The sequence below is a fragment of the Bubalus bubalis genome, chromosome 3, assembly GCF_019923935.1.
Source record: "Bubalus bubalis isolate 160015118507 breed Murrah chromosome 3, NDDB_SH_1, whole genome shotgun sequence".
In the NCBI taxonomy this organism is placed as follows: domain Eukaryota; kingdom Metazoa; phylum Chordata; class Mammalia; order Artiodactyla; family Bovidae; genus Bubalus; species Bubalus bubalis.
In genome coordinates, this window is record NC_059159.1 from 114,611,163 (window position 1) to 114,627,840 (window position 16,678).

The 16,678-nt window shown below is 40.2% G+C and overlaps 1 protein-coding gene across 18 annotated transcripts in view; it reads left to right on the top strand.

The window, feature by feature from the left end:
- Positions 1-16,678, top strand: part of GCNT1 (glucosaminyl (N-acetyl) transferase 1) — a 168,595-nt gene that overhangs the window by 49,447 nt on the left and 102,470 nt on the right. For 14 of the 18 annotated variants that reach the window (XM_044939969.2, XM_044939968.2, XM_044939973.2 and 11 more), the window contains one exon: positions 530-5,059. The exons of the other annotated variants lie outside the window; for them this stretch is intronic. In XM_044939969.2, coding sequence (XP_044795904.1) covers positions 670-1,956 — 1,287 coding nt within the window. In that variant the 5' untranslated portion in view covers positions 530-669 and the 3' untranslated portion in view covers positions 1,957-5,059. Of the gene's footprint in view, positions 1-529; positions 5,060-16,678 lie in introns of those variants that run through there. 18 annotated transcript variants of the gene reach the window in all.

The window sequence follows — 16,678 nt, forward strand, 5'->3', positions numbered from 1 at the left end:
GAAACCCAGATTAGTAACAATTTCAAGGCAAGGGGTGCTAATTACCACTGGCCCAGGATCAAAAACTCACCAACTGAGACTTCCCTGGTGGTTCAATGGTTAAGACTTCGTGCTTCCACTCAGGGGGTGCAGTTCAATCTAAGATCCCACGTGCTGTGCAGTACAACCAAAGAAAACAAAAAGCAACAATAACCCCTCCCTCCCCTGCAAAATAAACACCAAAACTCACCCTATGGAGAATTTAATAATTACAGCCTAGGTCTTCAACTGTATTTTGCACCTCAATATACCTGAGAGGTAAAGTGTTGATTATAGGATATTCTAGCATATCCTTGTACTCAACTTTTTAAAAAAGATAATCTGGCATTAATACTAGAGATTATGGGTATCCTTTAACACTTTTCTTGGATTGACTTTGTTTTTGTCTTCTGACCTCGTAGCAAAGAGGACACTTTCTGAACCTGATGAGAAGATGTCGTAAAAGATTCTATTTATATATGTGTGTGTACCCTTTCTATTTTTCTCTTAGTGCTATCGTCCATTTCAAGATGCCTTTGCACTTTTGATAAATGCAAACTGACAAATCTCCAGACCACGACAGAGAGGAAATCAGTACTGCTTGAAGCCTGAAAGACTACCCTTAATAAAGCCAAGTCCCCAGTTGTTGAAATGCTGAGGAAGTTGTGGAGGAGGAAACTTTTTTCTTATCCCGCTAAATACTACTTCTTATTTCTTGTTTTTTCGGTGGTCACATTCACTGTTTTAAGAATTCATCAAAAGCCTGAATTTGTAAATTTTGGACATTTGGAGTTGTTTGAAGAGAATCCTAGTAGTAATATTAATTGCACCAAAATTCTACAGGGTGATGTAGATGAAATTCAAAAGGTAAAGCTTGAGAGTCTAACAGTGAAATTTAAAAAGCGTGCTCGATGGACAAACTATGACTACATAAACATGACTGGTGATTGTGCTTCTTTCATTAAGAAGCGCAAATATATTACAGAACCACTTAGTAAAGAAGAGGCGGAATTTCCAATAGCATATTCTATAGTGGTTCATCACAAAATCGAAATGCTTGACAGGCTCCTGAGGGCCATATATATGCCTCAGAATTTCTATTGTATTCACGTGGATGGAAAATCAGAGAAATCCTTTTTGGCTGCAGCTGTTGGCATCGCATCCTGCTTCAGTAATGTCTTTGTCGCCAGTCAGCTGGAGAGCGTGGTGTATGCGTCCTGGAGCCGGGTTCAGGCTGACCTTAACTGCATGCAGGACCTCTACCAGATGAATGCAGGCTGGAAGTACCTGATAAATCTCTGCGGTATGGATTTTCCTATTAAAACCAACCTGGAAATTGTCAGGAAGCTGAAGCTGTTGATGGGCGAGAACAACCTAGAAACAGAGAAAATGCCATCCCATAAGAAAGAAAGGTGGAAAAAGCATTATGAAGTCGTGGATGGAAAGCTGACAAACATGGGGACTGACAAAATACATCCACCTCTTGAAACACCTCTGTTTTCAGGCAGTGCCTATTTTGTGGTCAGTAAGGAGTATGTGGAGTACGTGCTCCAGAACCAAAATATCCAAAAGTTTATGGAGTGGGCAAAAGACACATACAGCCCAGACGAGTATCTCTGGGCCACTATTCAGAGGATCCCCGAAGTCCCAGGGTCATTGTCCTTAAGCCATAAGTATGACATGTCTGACATGCAAGCGATTGCCAGGTTTGTTAAATGGCAGTACTTTGAAGGAGACGTTTCCAAGGGCGCCCCCTACCCGCCGTGCAGCGGCGTCCACGTGCGCTCTGTGTGCGTTTTCGGAGCTGGTGACTTGAACTGGCTGTTGCACGTGCACCACTTGTTTGCCAACAAATTCGACACGGACATTGACCTCTTTGCCATCCAGTGTTTGGACGAGCATCTGAGGCATAAAGCCCTGGAGACGTTAAAACCCTGAATGTTGTAGGCAGTTTTAGAAATATTAATAAGGAGGCAGGAGATCTACCCCCATTTGATTCTTCCGCCTCCAGAATCCAACTGGATTCTTCAAGCCAGAGAAGCTACATGGTTTCTGCAGAGCAGGGTCGGTTAGAAAGGCTGTATCCTTAAGCCTGGACTTATAGTGAATGAGAGGCTCGGGCAGGTTGCAAGGCATTGGAGGGGAAGGTAGCTGGAGAAGAGGCTGAAGGCAAGCTAGCCTTTTAAAGAGCTCAGGGACTTTAAACTCAGAATTCTAAGATTTGACTTGTGCCAAAATTACTTGGAGAGCTTTAAATATGAGGGATTTTCCTGATTTGAATAGATTTATAGCAATAACCCAATCGGGATATAATTTATCTTGTAGATTATGTTTGTTGAAAAAGAAATTTGACTGTATTCTAAATGATCTTTTTAAATGATTGACTTTCTGCTGTTACTTTGAGCTATGTTGTGTATCTATATATGCCATCTCAGGGAACTTGAAAAAACGGGCTTGACTGAATGTGAATATTTCTCATTTTTGCTTTTAACAATGTATATGTGTTTTTAAAAGAAAAAGCAGTTTCTAGTTTAGTTGATTCTGTGAATCAGGTTACTTAAGAAGTTAAGGTATCTTGGGTTGTTATAGTGTCTACAGAGTAACACTCAGTTTTTTCAAACGTCTCTCTCCTCCTCCTCCAGTCTCCCCACACCCTGCTATCTAGCTGTATATAAACTAGTTTTCATAGTGACCCATATTACAGCCTCAGTTCTCTTATGTTTGGTAGTAATTGGCCTGTAGAACTAAGAAAGGGTGAAGAGTCATATGTGGACAATTTCTAATGAGTGTTAAAAAGCACCAGTCTGTACTGTCCCCAGAAATTAAGGATATTGCTCTTTGGATCAGCTTGTGTCCATGCTCCAGACTCTTGCATCCAGCCGCCACTCTATCACCCTTTGAAAGGAACTGGCTTCCCCACCGCTTGTTTCTTCAAGTTACCGGCCCACTACTTAGTCCTTAGCTTTTGCATTGTAAGTTCCCTTCTCTCTCAGAACCTATGAGGAGGGGAAAGATGTGCTGTTGTACCACCTAGTGTGCTTGAAGGCCTGGGAATCCTGAAGGGGAACATTAGGTTTGAGACAGATTGTCTCAGTATTGATATTCTTAGCATATAGTTTTTACTTTACTTTTCACCAAAAGATAGATTTGTGGTTGCTATTGCTATCTTATATCTAAAAGTAAATGAAGATTTTTTAAAAAGCACCAACTTGGACTTTTTCTAAGGTGATAGCATTCAGCCAAAGATCTAATAGGACATAGGAAGTTTTTATCATTACCTGAGATGTCAAAAAAGAATTAAATTCATGAACTTTATTGTTAAAACTTAGCCAACTTAAATAGTATATGGGAAGTTCATAATATCACACAATGTTCAGGCATTCAACTGAGAAAACATTTTATTCCATAGAGTTAGGAAACAGTTTTATCTTACGGAGAGATTTGTTATACCGACCCTCCTGAATGAAAACTTCACACTTTGGGAGACTATCATTTGTAAACATGCAAGTCAGTGGATTGCTATGGTTTGCATGATTTAACATGGCAGCCAATGTTGGACCAAGAAAAATATACCCACATTGAAAATTCAAGACGTGATGTCAATGAGGGCATTATATGCATAGCGTTCTGTCTCTGTTGACTTCTAAACTAACTTCGTCTTTTAATGCATGTTGTGTGTCTCTCTCATGCTCTCTTTTAGAAGAAAAGTTTTACCTGTAAGTTAGGCCTTTAAAAAAAAAAAAACAAAAACACTCTAAAACTAGTGATTTTCAGTGACATACTTCATGTCTATGTCTTGTGTTTTCTTAATTTCACTCGTGGTGTCTTGACTACTATAGACATTTTCACTTTTTATTTTGAATATTTGCAAAGTTACAGGAAAGCTAAAAGTAATGGTACAGTGAACATTATATAACCTTCACCTGGAGTCACTGGTTGTTAGCCTCGTGCCTATGTGCTTTCAATTGTATGGATTTTTTAATTTAACAAAATTGAAAATTGAAAGTTAAAAAAGTTTATAAATATCTAAAATTGTTATTCATAGCACTGCTCTAATTGTAGTGTGACTAAATCTTGTTAATGTTTAAATTGGCAGCTTTGAGGGGTTTTTTTCTTCCCATAGACATAAAAACAATGATTTTAGAATCCATTTCCCCAAGCCCCACACTAAAACTGTGGACCCACCATCCTTTATGAAACTGTGGTACCTTTTCTTTCTAGAAAGTTTACTTACTTAAATGTGTCTGAATATTACCCTATTGCTAATAGCTTTACAGGGATTATATAGCCATTAGGACTCTTCATTTTATGCTTTTCAACATAACTTAAATGAAATTCATACTAGTGGGACAGACAACTGGAAGAGTCAAGAAGATGGTTTTGAAACCCATACTACATTCAGGAGGAGCAGAAATGTAAGTTCTTTGGCAAATATAAATTACTTAAACTTCTATATGTCAGTTATTAAACACTAATTTCTTTTACTGTCATTTAAGGTCTTTTATAGGGAATTATTAGAAATTGTGTTCCCAAATAAATCCTTAAGTGTACAGAAACTGCAGTTTTTTAAATGGAAGTATTCTAGTTAATGAAGTGCTGATCAAGATTCATGTTAAAAAGAGTTAACAAAAATGGTTCTTCCTTGACAGGCGATTACCTAGGCTTTTCTCAGAGCATGGTAACCCACCGCTCAGCCTTGAAATTCAACTACTGTTGTCTCTAAACATGTGTTGATATTTGTGTCATTCAAGTACAGTTTACTTAAATGAAAGAACATACATGGATTTTCCTTTGTAGTCATTTGGGGGAGGAGGAAGGCATGTTTTACTTCATTTCACCAGTAGAGTAAACTGACCTGAACTTTTTTAGTTGGCTTAGAAAAGTAAAAATCATTTCTCATTATGGTAAAAATAAATCAGTAAATGCAAGACTTTCATGACATGTGCGGTTACTGTGGGTTTTACTCTTTTGAATATGAGTGTGACTGAATGCATTTGGAAGTAGTCATATCACCATTAAAATCAGCTATTCAGAAACTGGTGCCTTGTCTCCACAAGTTAGTCTTATTTTGTTAGCTACATAAGTTATTATTTTTTTGTTAGCTACAAGCACCCCAATATTAAATTTAGTAGTTGGATCTGATAGTTTGTAACCAACAAGGGTTTTATGTGAGTACTTATTCAAAACATAAAAATTTATTCTTTAGGCAGAAATGTCTGAGAGAGAGGGTATTGTCATGGTAAAAGGTGTAACACAGTTTATGCCAAAAGAGCTAGACAGGGAACTTTAGAAGAGTGCAGTTTAATAGCCAGTGTTACTTTCTGGGCATTGCTAGCTTCAGCTTATATCTGGTGAGAAAGCTTAGGTCTGCTGAGGACCAGTGACCGTAAATACCAACAGGTAATGTTACATGTGATCTGAATGTGGAGAGCACACCAGAGGGAAAAGGGAAGTAACCCCCCTCCCCGAGTATTGAGTGCCAGCTCCAGATGTCTCCTCACCTGATCTGGTAAACCCTTCTGTGTGCTCTTCATGAGTGTCCCTCAGTCATGTCTGACTCTTGGTGACCCCAGAAACTGTAGCCCACCAGGCTTCTCTGCCCATGGAATTCTCCAGGCAAGAATACTGGAGTGGGTTGTCATTCCCTTCTCCAGGGGATCTTCCTGACGCCGGAATCGAACTCGGGGTCTTCCTGCATTGTAGGCAGATTCTTTACCGTCTGAGCCACCAGGCTGACTCTGGGTGCTCTTTAGCCCCATTTTATTTTATTTATTTAATTGGAGTGTAATTTCTTTACAATGGTTGTGTTAGTTTCTGCTGTACAATGAAGTGAATCAGCTATATGTATACATAATTTTTAGCCTTGTTTTAGATGAAACAGACTCTACAATGTGGCACAGTTGATTAACCTCAGCTCTTTCTTGAAAGCTTGAGAGCTTTATGTATCCTTTTTAAGTCTGCTTGTCAAGGATTTAATTTTAATATATGCTTAAAGTTCTCAGAGCTTGTCATCAGAATATTGATTTTCTATTTTTCAGTGTAATAAAAGCCAAATTAGAAATGAGTTATAAGTATTGGGAAAGAAAAGGCTGTTTTCATTAGTGCAGATGATAGTCCAAGTTGCATGCTCAGGAATCTGGACTTGAAATTAATAAGACATTAGCAAATACTGCCACACATGCAAAAACCAGTTTTTCCATATTCAAGCCAAAAAAAAAAAAAGTTGTTTTAAGATGTCAGGGGAATAGGTTATCTTTGACCATGGCAAGAAGCTCTGTAAAATGTATAGACAAACTTAAGACATGTGTGGGACCTGATGAATAAAATACTTCAGTAGATTAAAAAAATTTTTGCTCCTAGCTGGTAAATATTTTAAATATGACCCTTCTGCCCAGATTAATCCATCATTCAAATATAAGTGCAGTGTCATATTCTCAAAGGGTTGGTAAAATTGTTCTGAATTTCATCCAGAAGGAAAAAAGTGTAAGAATAGCTAAGAATGCTTTGAAAGGGATTAATGAAGTCAACTAATACTATATATAAAGCCATATTTTAAAGATAAATGTTAAGAGAGTATTATAAGTTATAATTAAACTCTCAGACTGAAAACAGTAATAGCCCAGAAATAGATACTGGTATATATAAAACATTGCATAGCAAGCATCGGAACATGGTGAGGAAGAGGGGACAGGGATAAACTTACTCAATAAGTACCTATTTGGAGAACATTAAATTATAACTTTGTAATGTGCACCAAAATCCAGATGGATTAAGGATGAAAATAAATGGGAAGAACTTGTTGGTGACTGTCTTTGCATGTAAAGGAATTTTCCAGATAAAAACAATGAGAATCATAAAGGAACAGATAATAGATTTAATTCAAAATGTGTATTTCCCAAATATGAGAAGGCAAAAAACAGACTTGGAAAATTTGCCAACAAATTTTGAAAAAGGGAAATATGGAAGTTATTTTTGCTAATATTATTTTAAAAACAGCTTTTTGAGATATAATTCATATACCGTACAATTTACCCATTTAAAGTTTCCAGTTTAGTGGGTTTTAGTATAATATCAGTCAATTTTAGAACATTTCCATCACTCCAAAAAGAAACTCTGTACCCTTTAGTTGTTACTCACCATTACCTCCCAACCCCTTATATTAATATATTTTTTAAAAGTATTAAGATGCCCAGAGTAAAATGAACAAGTGTTAGTGCTAAGTCACTTCAGTCATGTTCGACTCTTTGCAACTCCATGGACTGTAGCCTGCCAGTCTCCTCTGTCCATGGATTTGCCAGGCAAGGATACTGGAGTGGGTTGTTATTTCCTTCTCTAGTGGAACTTCCCGACCCAGGGATTGAACCCAGGTCTCCTGCATTGCACACAGATTCTTTACCATCTGAGCTACAGGGAAGTATTCACAGAGGGTGAAATAAGAATACAAATTGCTAATATGAAAACCTGAAATTCAATAAGCTAAAACCAATTCCTGTGCATCAGTTTTGGTTTTATTTATTTTATGAGACTGTATTGAGGAACGCATGCACTTACTGCAAGAGGAGTGTTAAAACCTATCCTTCAGTGTCTTTAAAAACACTCAAATTCTTTGATCAATAATTCACTTCTTGGAAAATATCCTAGGCTAATAACCAGAGATTTGGATCCACATTTAAACCCAGTTTTTATCAGCTCTTTATTTATGGTGAAATGTAAAAATACATAAATCTCCAGTGATAGAGGAATAATTATTTTACAAAACATGTGTTGGGAATATGAAATATTCTTTTTTTTTTTTGAAATATTCTTATAGTATACCTATGCCATGGAAAATTACTGTAGGTTAAATGAAGTAAACAAACTGAACAGGACCTATAATGTGATCTCAATTATGTTAAAAAAAAATGATGCTGAACGGAAAGGAGCATTCAGAATTTCCCTGAAATATCACATCTTGATATTTTGAGAACTATTCCTTCCAGCTCTATAAAATTGATGCTTGCCAAATATTTATTTGGAGCATTTTCCACGTATGCTTTGCCTTAGGGAGTCTTAGTGAGACTCCTTACCCCTGGCCTTTACTTGCTGGATTGGGGGAAAGGAGCCCTCATTTCCTGGAGCAATCCTCTTTTACCTACAGAAATGTTTTTAGATTTAAGCTTTGGTGATTTTCAGTGTGTCCTGAGTCCTTATACTCTAGGCAACCCTGTAAGATACTCCATTTGTATATCCTGGGTGGAGAGAACTTTTTCCAGAAGAATCATTGAACCAGTCTCAAAGGACTGTCAACCTGACTTCAGGATCCCAGGTGCTCTTTAGATGGAATTTCATTTTCTGATCCCAGATGTTAATTGCTTACTAGATGAGGATAGTTTGGTTCCTTTAGCTGCATACCAGTGGCAAAACAAATGTTCTTCAGCAGGAGGATAAGAAAAAATTCAGATGGGTAGCGTGGGAGTCACTTTGATGAGCAATCTTGGTACAGAAGGAGGATCTTACTTAAATCCATGGTTTTCTTGCATTTTATGTGAAGGCTTCACTACCTTTAAGATTAGCTAAGAAACAAAACCCAATGCTTTCTTTAAAAAACACACACAATTTTTTTTTTAAAGATTTACTTCTGCAGAGCTAATCAAGAGCTTAAACATTACTTACTGGCTATTTACAGTTTACTTTCTTTGTCAGACTTACTAGTAAACTCTCACTGGCCCAGTCAGAGTTCCTTCATTTAACTTTATTCAAAGGAGACATGTTTTCCCTTGGGGAAATTTTCCCTACCTCTCTTTGTAAAGGTAAATGCCCCTTAAAATATGTTCCCTGAAACCCGTTGAGAGAATAATGACAACAGCTAATATTTGTTGAGCGTTTCCTTTCTGCATGTTCTAAGCACTTTTTAATACTCACTTCATAACAACCTTGGGAGCTACTATTGGCCCAATTTAGAAAGACGGTAAAGAAGTATGTGAATCTGTAACAAATGGCACATCCTTAAAAAAAAAAAAAAAAAAAAGATTTTCTTCTGATCTGTTCATCTCCTTTCTATCTCAACTGTCCCATCCATTCCCCAGACTCTGTGCTGCTCTGAGTGTAGCACTTTAAAAAAGAAATGCAAAGGATGGAAACAGAAAGAACCCTTGACTCGTGCTGAAATTATTCCCAAAAGAGTGTGTAGGAGTGAGGCAGGAGGTAGATGCCCTCTCCCCCCACCCGCCCCCCCCCACCGCCACCCAGGGTAAAATAATTGGAGAGTCATTCCCTATTGACTGAAACTGAGTCAAGAATAGCAGGACAATTGAGGGAGGAGTTTGGGCCCTGCCAAAACCACATATTTCTTGTTCAGGAGACCACCCCGAACACACATGCACAGAACAGGTTCCTTGCAGGCCAAAGGGGGAGCAATGTTAACCCAGATGCCTTTGCGGTAGGTTCCATCTTGGCTAAGAGATGTGTGCGCACACATGGGCGGCTCCTGAGATATATCAAATATGGACTGTGAACCAGGCAAATCAAAATGATTGGCCAAATGAAACCCAGAAGAAATACTCCATAAAAGTAATTCAAACTGCCACAAGGGTGTGACTCAAGGACTCTCCCTCTGAGTCGGCTCATGTGCCTGTCTACACATACTGTCCTCTTTCGTCTTAATAACTGCTTTACTACCTTCACTACTTTTCATCTTTGCAGAAATTCTTTTCTGCAAAGCTGAAGGGCCAGGGCCCTTGACTGACCACTAGTCTAGTGGCTAGGATCTGGCGCTTTCACCGCTGCGACCCAGCCCAGCCTCTGGCTGGGAACCCAAGCCCTACTCCAAACAGTTGCAGACCAAGGCTACCTGAGATCAGGAGCAGAGGAGTGTGGTGAACTTCATTTTGATGAGGGCGACTGAAAGGGAGAGATGGGCCAGAAATCCTGAGCCCTTATAGTCTTAAAGGTAGAAAAAAGGGTGGGGGAGAGGAGTCTTAAAGCTGTAAAGGGGAATAGTTTTAACAAGTGCCATCAGTCTTCACACTAGAAGGTATGGGAGGCTGGACAGGGAAATATTTGGGCATAAAATATATGACAAGCACCAACCTCCAGTTTCCAGAGACTAGTCTTCATTTAAGTATACTTTTCCTATAGTCAGTGTTGTTTCTCTAACTAATAAGTATACCTTCAGACAAAGAAAGAAGGGTGGCCTGGGGAAGGTGAGATAATTTTTGTTTGGCTGAGCCCTATTTGCTTGCTTTTGTGTTGCTGAGGGAATTATGTAAATGCATGGATTTTGCTAAGGAATGTGAGCAGAGGAGTTATCAGTTGGAAACACCAGAAAGGACTACTGGGGAGGCAGGGTAGTGGGTCAGCCTACGGAGAGGAACTTGAGGGCAGAGGGAGATTGCGAAGGGAGCCTTCACCTTTTCCTTGATGGTCAGGTGATCCACAATCCTGCTCTGCCCAGGGGTGGTAGGGGAGGAGGAGGTTCTTGGGTCTTCAGACCTCCGTTGCTAACACCAGGAGGAGTTGTTCACCCTTTGTCTTTTCACCCAAATCTTCAGGAAAATCTACATCAGTGAGAATGGATTTTATGCTTTCTGAGCATTAGCAATTTAGAAATTGGCCTTTGTTGTCCAGTCGTTTAGTCTAGTCCAACTCTTTGTGATCCCATGGACTGCAGCACGCCAGGCTTACCTGTCCATCTCCAATACCTGGAGTTTGCCCAAGTTCATGTCCATTGAATTGGTGATGCTATCCAACCATCTCATCCTCTGTCACCTTCTTCTCCTTCTGACTTCAATCTTTCCCAGTCTCAGGGTCTTTTCACATCAGGTGACCAAAGTGTTAGAGCTTCAGCTTCAGCATCAGTCCTTCCAATGAATATTCAGGGTTGATTTCCTTTAAGATTGACTTTGCTGTTTGATTAGTTGATAAGTTTGATCATCTTGCTGTCCAAGGGACTCTCAAGAGTCTTCTCCAACACCGAAACTTGAAAGCATCAATTCCTCGGCGCTCTGCCTTCTTTATGGTCCAGCTCTCACGTCCACACATGAGAGAGCCTGTAGGCAGGCACAAGAAGGAACAGAGGGCCCACAAGCAGACCCAGCCGTGTACAGGTGGAGTTTCTCATTGAGGAGAGAATTCTATCCAAGCGGAGCATGGAGATGATGTTCATTTATGGAACCTGAGAAGCCTCAGCTGAACTGTTTGCATCCAGGCTTTCCCACCTCTGATGGGGTCTTTGGGGTTATATCTTGTTGAATGGGTAGAAATCAGAATAAGCCCAACAAAACTGATTCTGATAGGTGTCAATGCACATACCAGATCATACCCACCAAACTGTGCAGGTTCTACTTGAGAAAATCCTTCTATGACCTACCCAGTTACTCAATTTTCATCCTGAAGTGTCCTCTTTCCCCACAGCCTATCCCTAAGGTTTCTCAGTAATGCTTCACTCAGTTGCTCCTCTCTCGTCATCATCAGTCTCTCTTCCTCTCTCATTCACCTGCAGCATTGCTACTTGCCAGGCCGCCTGTTCTTGAATGCTGCCTTCCTGAAAATGTCACCAACAATCTGGACATAAGACAGAGCAGAGTCTCTTGCTGATGGCCAGTGAAGGAAGGCCCCATCTCCAGGCTTCTGGTAGCATCTAGAGGGAGGAGGGCTTAGCCCAGCTATTTCAGAGGTTTTGAATTCTGCTTGGTGGGTCTGATGATGTCGGGTCTTGGATAATGACAGTGAAGAGTAGTGTAGGATTGGAGGAAGCAGCGAAGGTGATGATTTTGAGGGGAAGGGTTCAAACAGTCCTGGGGTATAAACCGTCATTTGATGCTTTTTATTTATTGCAAAATTCATTGGTTTTAAAGGATGTTCCTGCAGTTAAAAATGAAGCTATTTGCCACTTCTACCTTTCAGGGCAAGCGTTTTCTGGAATAATAATGTTGTGTTGATGAAGACCATGTGGGAGCAGATGAATTTGCTTCTCACTGCCTTCCCTCTGACATCTCACTCTTCTGAGAATAGCAGCAATAACAACAACAATAATAACAAAATATATTAGCACATTTAATCCTCACAACAGTCTTATGGTATGCACACAATTGTCCACATTCTACAAATGTAGGAATAAAGTAGCTCAGAGAGGTCAAGTTACTTGACCAAGTCACACATCACCTTCACCATCAGAGTGATTTGTCAGAAGTGAAAATTTGGTAATTTCACATTCTTTCTTAAACCTTTCAATGACTGCCTGTTGCCTAAAAGATAAGGCCTGATTTCTTCAAATGACGCAAAGGCCCTTCCTGATCTGGCCTCTGTGTACCTCTCCAGTCCTCCTCTTTGTACATGATGCTCTGTTTGGATCACCTGTGGTTTCTGAACATGCCTGTGTGCTCAGTCAGTCAGTTATGTCTGACTTTGTGACCCCATGGACTGTAGCCTGCCAGACTCCTCTCCATGGAATTTTCCAGGCAGGAATACTGGAATGAGTTGCCATTTCCTACTTCAGGGGACCTTCCTGACCCAGGGATTGAACACGTATCTCTTGCCTCTCCTTCATTGGCAGGCAGATTCTTTACCACTGCACCACCTGGGAAGCCCTGGTTTTCTGAACACATGATACTATTTTATGTCTCTTCGAGTAGGTCTCATCTGGGGTTTTTTGTGTCCCCTCGCCCCCATTTCCAAGTGAAAGAAACCAATCTGAAAAGGTTATATATCCTGAATGGAGACCATAAAAAAAAATTCAGTGGTTGTTAGGGATGGGGAGGGGAGGAATAAACAGGCAGAGCACAGAGGATTGTTAGAGCAGTGAAACTATTTTCTGCATGATACTGAAATGGTGGACACCTGTCAAAATCCACACAATGGACAATACTAAAAGGGAACCCTAATACAAACTATGGATTTTGGGTGAAGACCATATGTCAAGGTAGGTTCATCTATTATAACAAATCAACCACTCTGGTTTGGGGTGTTGATAGTAGGGAAGGATAGGGGTGTAACGAGGGGACAGGAAACAGGAAAACTCTGCCCTTTCCACTCAATTTTGCTGTGAACTTAAAACTTACTCTAAAAAATAGTCTATTTGGGGGCTTCTCTGGTGGCTCAGTGGTAAAGAATTTGCCTGCCAATGCAGGAGATAGCGTTTCGATGCCTGGTCCAGGAAGATCCCATATTCATTGTGAAACAAAACCTTACTGAAAATGAAATGCTGCACCTGAGTTCAAGTATTCTGCCCTGCCCACAGATATTTCTGTTCAGGGAATACGATCTTTAGTAATCTGTTGTTCTTTGCTCGCTGCCTGAGCATGTGACCAAGGTAGCTGGAGAGCAGGTCTGATCTCATGGGCTATCACAGAGTTTGCATCTCTAGCAGGTCAAGGTTCCCTTCATTCTCTGGAGGAAGAAGACGGAGGTGGAGGCACAGGGCATGGTCATGGGCCCCTGGATGTACTTCCCCTCACCCCAGACCCTTTATGGAAACTCACAAACAGGGTCAGGGTACACCTGTTTCCTATGATGCTGGACTGCACTTTGTATGATATGCAAAGAAGGAAATAGGGATGGGTAATGCACATGGGAAAGATAGATGTCTGAAGATTATGGCTTCTTGGCTTACGATGAGTAACAATAAACCAGTAAGACAGGAGAGAGAAACGCCTTCCCCAGGCATCTTTCCATACAACTACTCCATAGTGGGGACTCAGACGGTAAAGAATCTGCCTGCAGTGCAGGAGACCCAGGTTTGATCCCTGGGTTGGGAAGATCTCCTGGAGAAGGAAATGGCACCCCACTCCAGTATTCTTGCCTGGAGAATTCCATGGTCAGAGGAGCCTAGTGGGCTATAGCCCACGGCCTCACAGAGAGTCAGACCCGACTGAGCAACTAACACATACTGCATGGTAGGCATGCTGTTGGGAGGTCATGTGACTCAAAACTGCTGTGTCATTTCAACAGTAAAATATGGCAGGAGTGCAGTGTCCAAGGGTGAGAAATTGCCTACTGTGATTACTGCATCCATGCTTGTAAGCAGATTTGCCTCATCCTGGGCATGATTGACATTAGGGGCCAGGTCATTCTTTAATTTGGGGGTGGAGTCTGTTCTGCGGATTGTATGATGTTTAGCAGCATCCCTGTCCCCTACGCTCTAGATGCCAGTAGCAACTGAAATGGCTCTAGATTTGCCAAATATCCCCTGGACATTTGGGAGGCAAAATCGCCATTGTTTTGAGAACCACTGATTTATAGGAAGAATTCAGTTCCCTTCACAGCTTGGAAAGAGTGACTATACTGTGAAAAATCACTGAGTAGTTATTAGAGTCACTCTAGTGGACAAATATTCATGGATGCTGCCCGTTTGATGCTTACATTTGGTGGATGAGAAGGTGGATAGATGGGTGGAGGGTGTCTCAATAGGTACTCCACTTATAGGTATTATAAAATTGGCTCCATTTCCTGTGTTGTACAATATATCCTTGTATCTTATTTATTTTTGTAGGGTTTAGAATTTCTTGACTCTGGGTAACATGACCACAAATTTCTTTGTCTTTCACCCTCACAGTAATGCTACCCACTCTGCTTAAACAAAACAGCTATCATTGTCTCATGAACCCACAAATTTAGCTACTTCTCCATCTTTCCATAGCTTCATTATGCACTACAGGTGTTACTTTGGCACTTTCCCGAGTGGCCTTACACAGAGATCAGCACATTTTCTCTTCCTGTTTTGGATGTTGATTCATTAATGTTGAACTCATGGCCAACAGCACTTGTACCTGAACCAAGCTCCTGTCACCCATGTTCCTCTGTAAGGCACATACAGCCTTCTGGTGCTAAGGGATGCTAGACAACATTTCAGCTCTGCTGGAGGGACTGCGCGGGTTGAGGGAAGGGAGGTGGTGCTGAACAAAAAGCACAAAAATGTAAAAATCAGGCCACTAATTAGACCGCAAAAAGGACTAATTTTTCCAGAAAGTGTGTGGAAAATGTATGAAAGCCTAAACGAGAAAACAGAGCCTTGCCTTTTTCTGCCTCAGCCAGGAAGGTGCATATGGGATGACTGAGATTTTTTACCTCTTTGTATTTGTTGGTGAGTGATCATAAACGTGCCATAAGTGATGCTTTTGGGATCGTTAATACATTTTAGTTAGTATGTGAATTTGCAAATACAGAATCCACAAATAATGAGGATTGACGGTATCTATATTTTTAACAAGTTCTCTGTGGTACTGTGATACACAGCCAGATTGAGGAACCTCTGAATTATATAATTTGTGAATGTGAGGTAGTGCTTTTATTTGTGACAGTACAAAACTTATAAAAATTTTGAAATACATTTAGATTAATGTCCTGCTCTAATTTAAAAAAAAAAAAGTTAAAAGCTATGCCTATGCCTTGTGGTGCAACTGTGGCTGTTACCATTGGTTGAACTTTCCTTGAGGAAATCATTTTTATTCTTTTAACCATAGATAAGCAGAGAGATTTTTTAAAAATCTATGTGATGGAAGTATACAAAAATTTAAGTTACCACTGCAGAATTAAGATAGGAAAGTACAACTGGAATAATCTTTCGCTTTTTAGGATCAGCTGAGCCTAAAGGAGCAAAGATCAGTGTATGGTGAACGTTTCTCTTTATATTTGATGCTCAGGAGAAATGAGATACTATTCTCCCCCACCCCCCACCCCACCCCCGGCCCAAATTGAAAAGAATCAAAAGATTCCTGGAACATGACATCTCCCTCTACTTCTTTCAGCATTACCATGATCACAATTACTTTTCTTACCAATTGCTGTGTTTTGTCTCTCCTGCGGAATGTAAATACACTAGGGACTGTGTTTGTCTTATTTACAACCATGTCCCTGATACCTAGTGCATAGTAAATGTTCAAAAAAGTGTGGTTGAACGCATGTATTTTGAATGAGAAGGGAAAGGGGAAAGTGAATACTTACTGAGAACTTACTATATGTTAAGCAAATTACTATTCCATTTGTTCCTCACAGACCTTTATCATAGATATTTTGCATCCCATTCTATAGATGAGAAAATCAAGGCTCAGAGAGGCTTTGTAGGAAACCTGTGTCACTCCATCAGACATTATTAGTTGCTAGCTTAGCTTGCATCTCCCCTTCTTCCTTGCCGGTAGAGCCTGAATTATGTTGAGTATACTGCACACCACCTTACCCCTAACCCTCATATGCTTTAGAGGAAGGCATTCCTAGCCCACATTCCAAGTGTACGTCCTGACTAATTTAAGACAATCAGGGTGAAGTTGTTCCTTTTTTAAGTGATTAATTTGGGGTTTGACATGTGACTCAGTTCAAACTAATGCTGGGGTTTGGATGTCCTGAAAAAGACTTAGAATTCCTAAGGAGACATTAAAAAATGTAGAATCTCTGGATTTGATGTTTCCCAGGTATGACGCCTGGAATAAATACAGTCATCTTGTGACCCGAAATAGCAAAGTGGAGAAGCTGAAGAACCAGGGTCTATGATGATGTGAATAAGCCTTTGAGTTAACTAACCTCAAGGTCACTCCACCCCTGAACTTATCAGATTGGAAAAATCCATTTCTGTATTGTTTCAGGCACTTTGAGTCAAGGTGGTATTTTCAGATGAAGACATCCAGATTGACATGAATAGGTAGCTGGGAGTGGCAGGTCCACATTTTTTCCTATATCTCACTCAGATGTG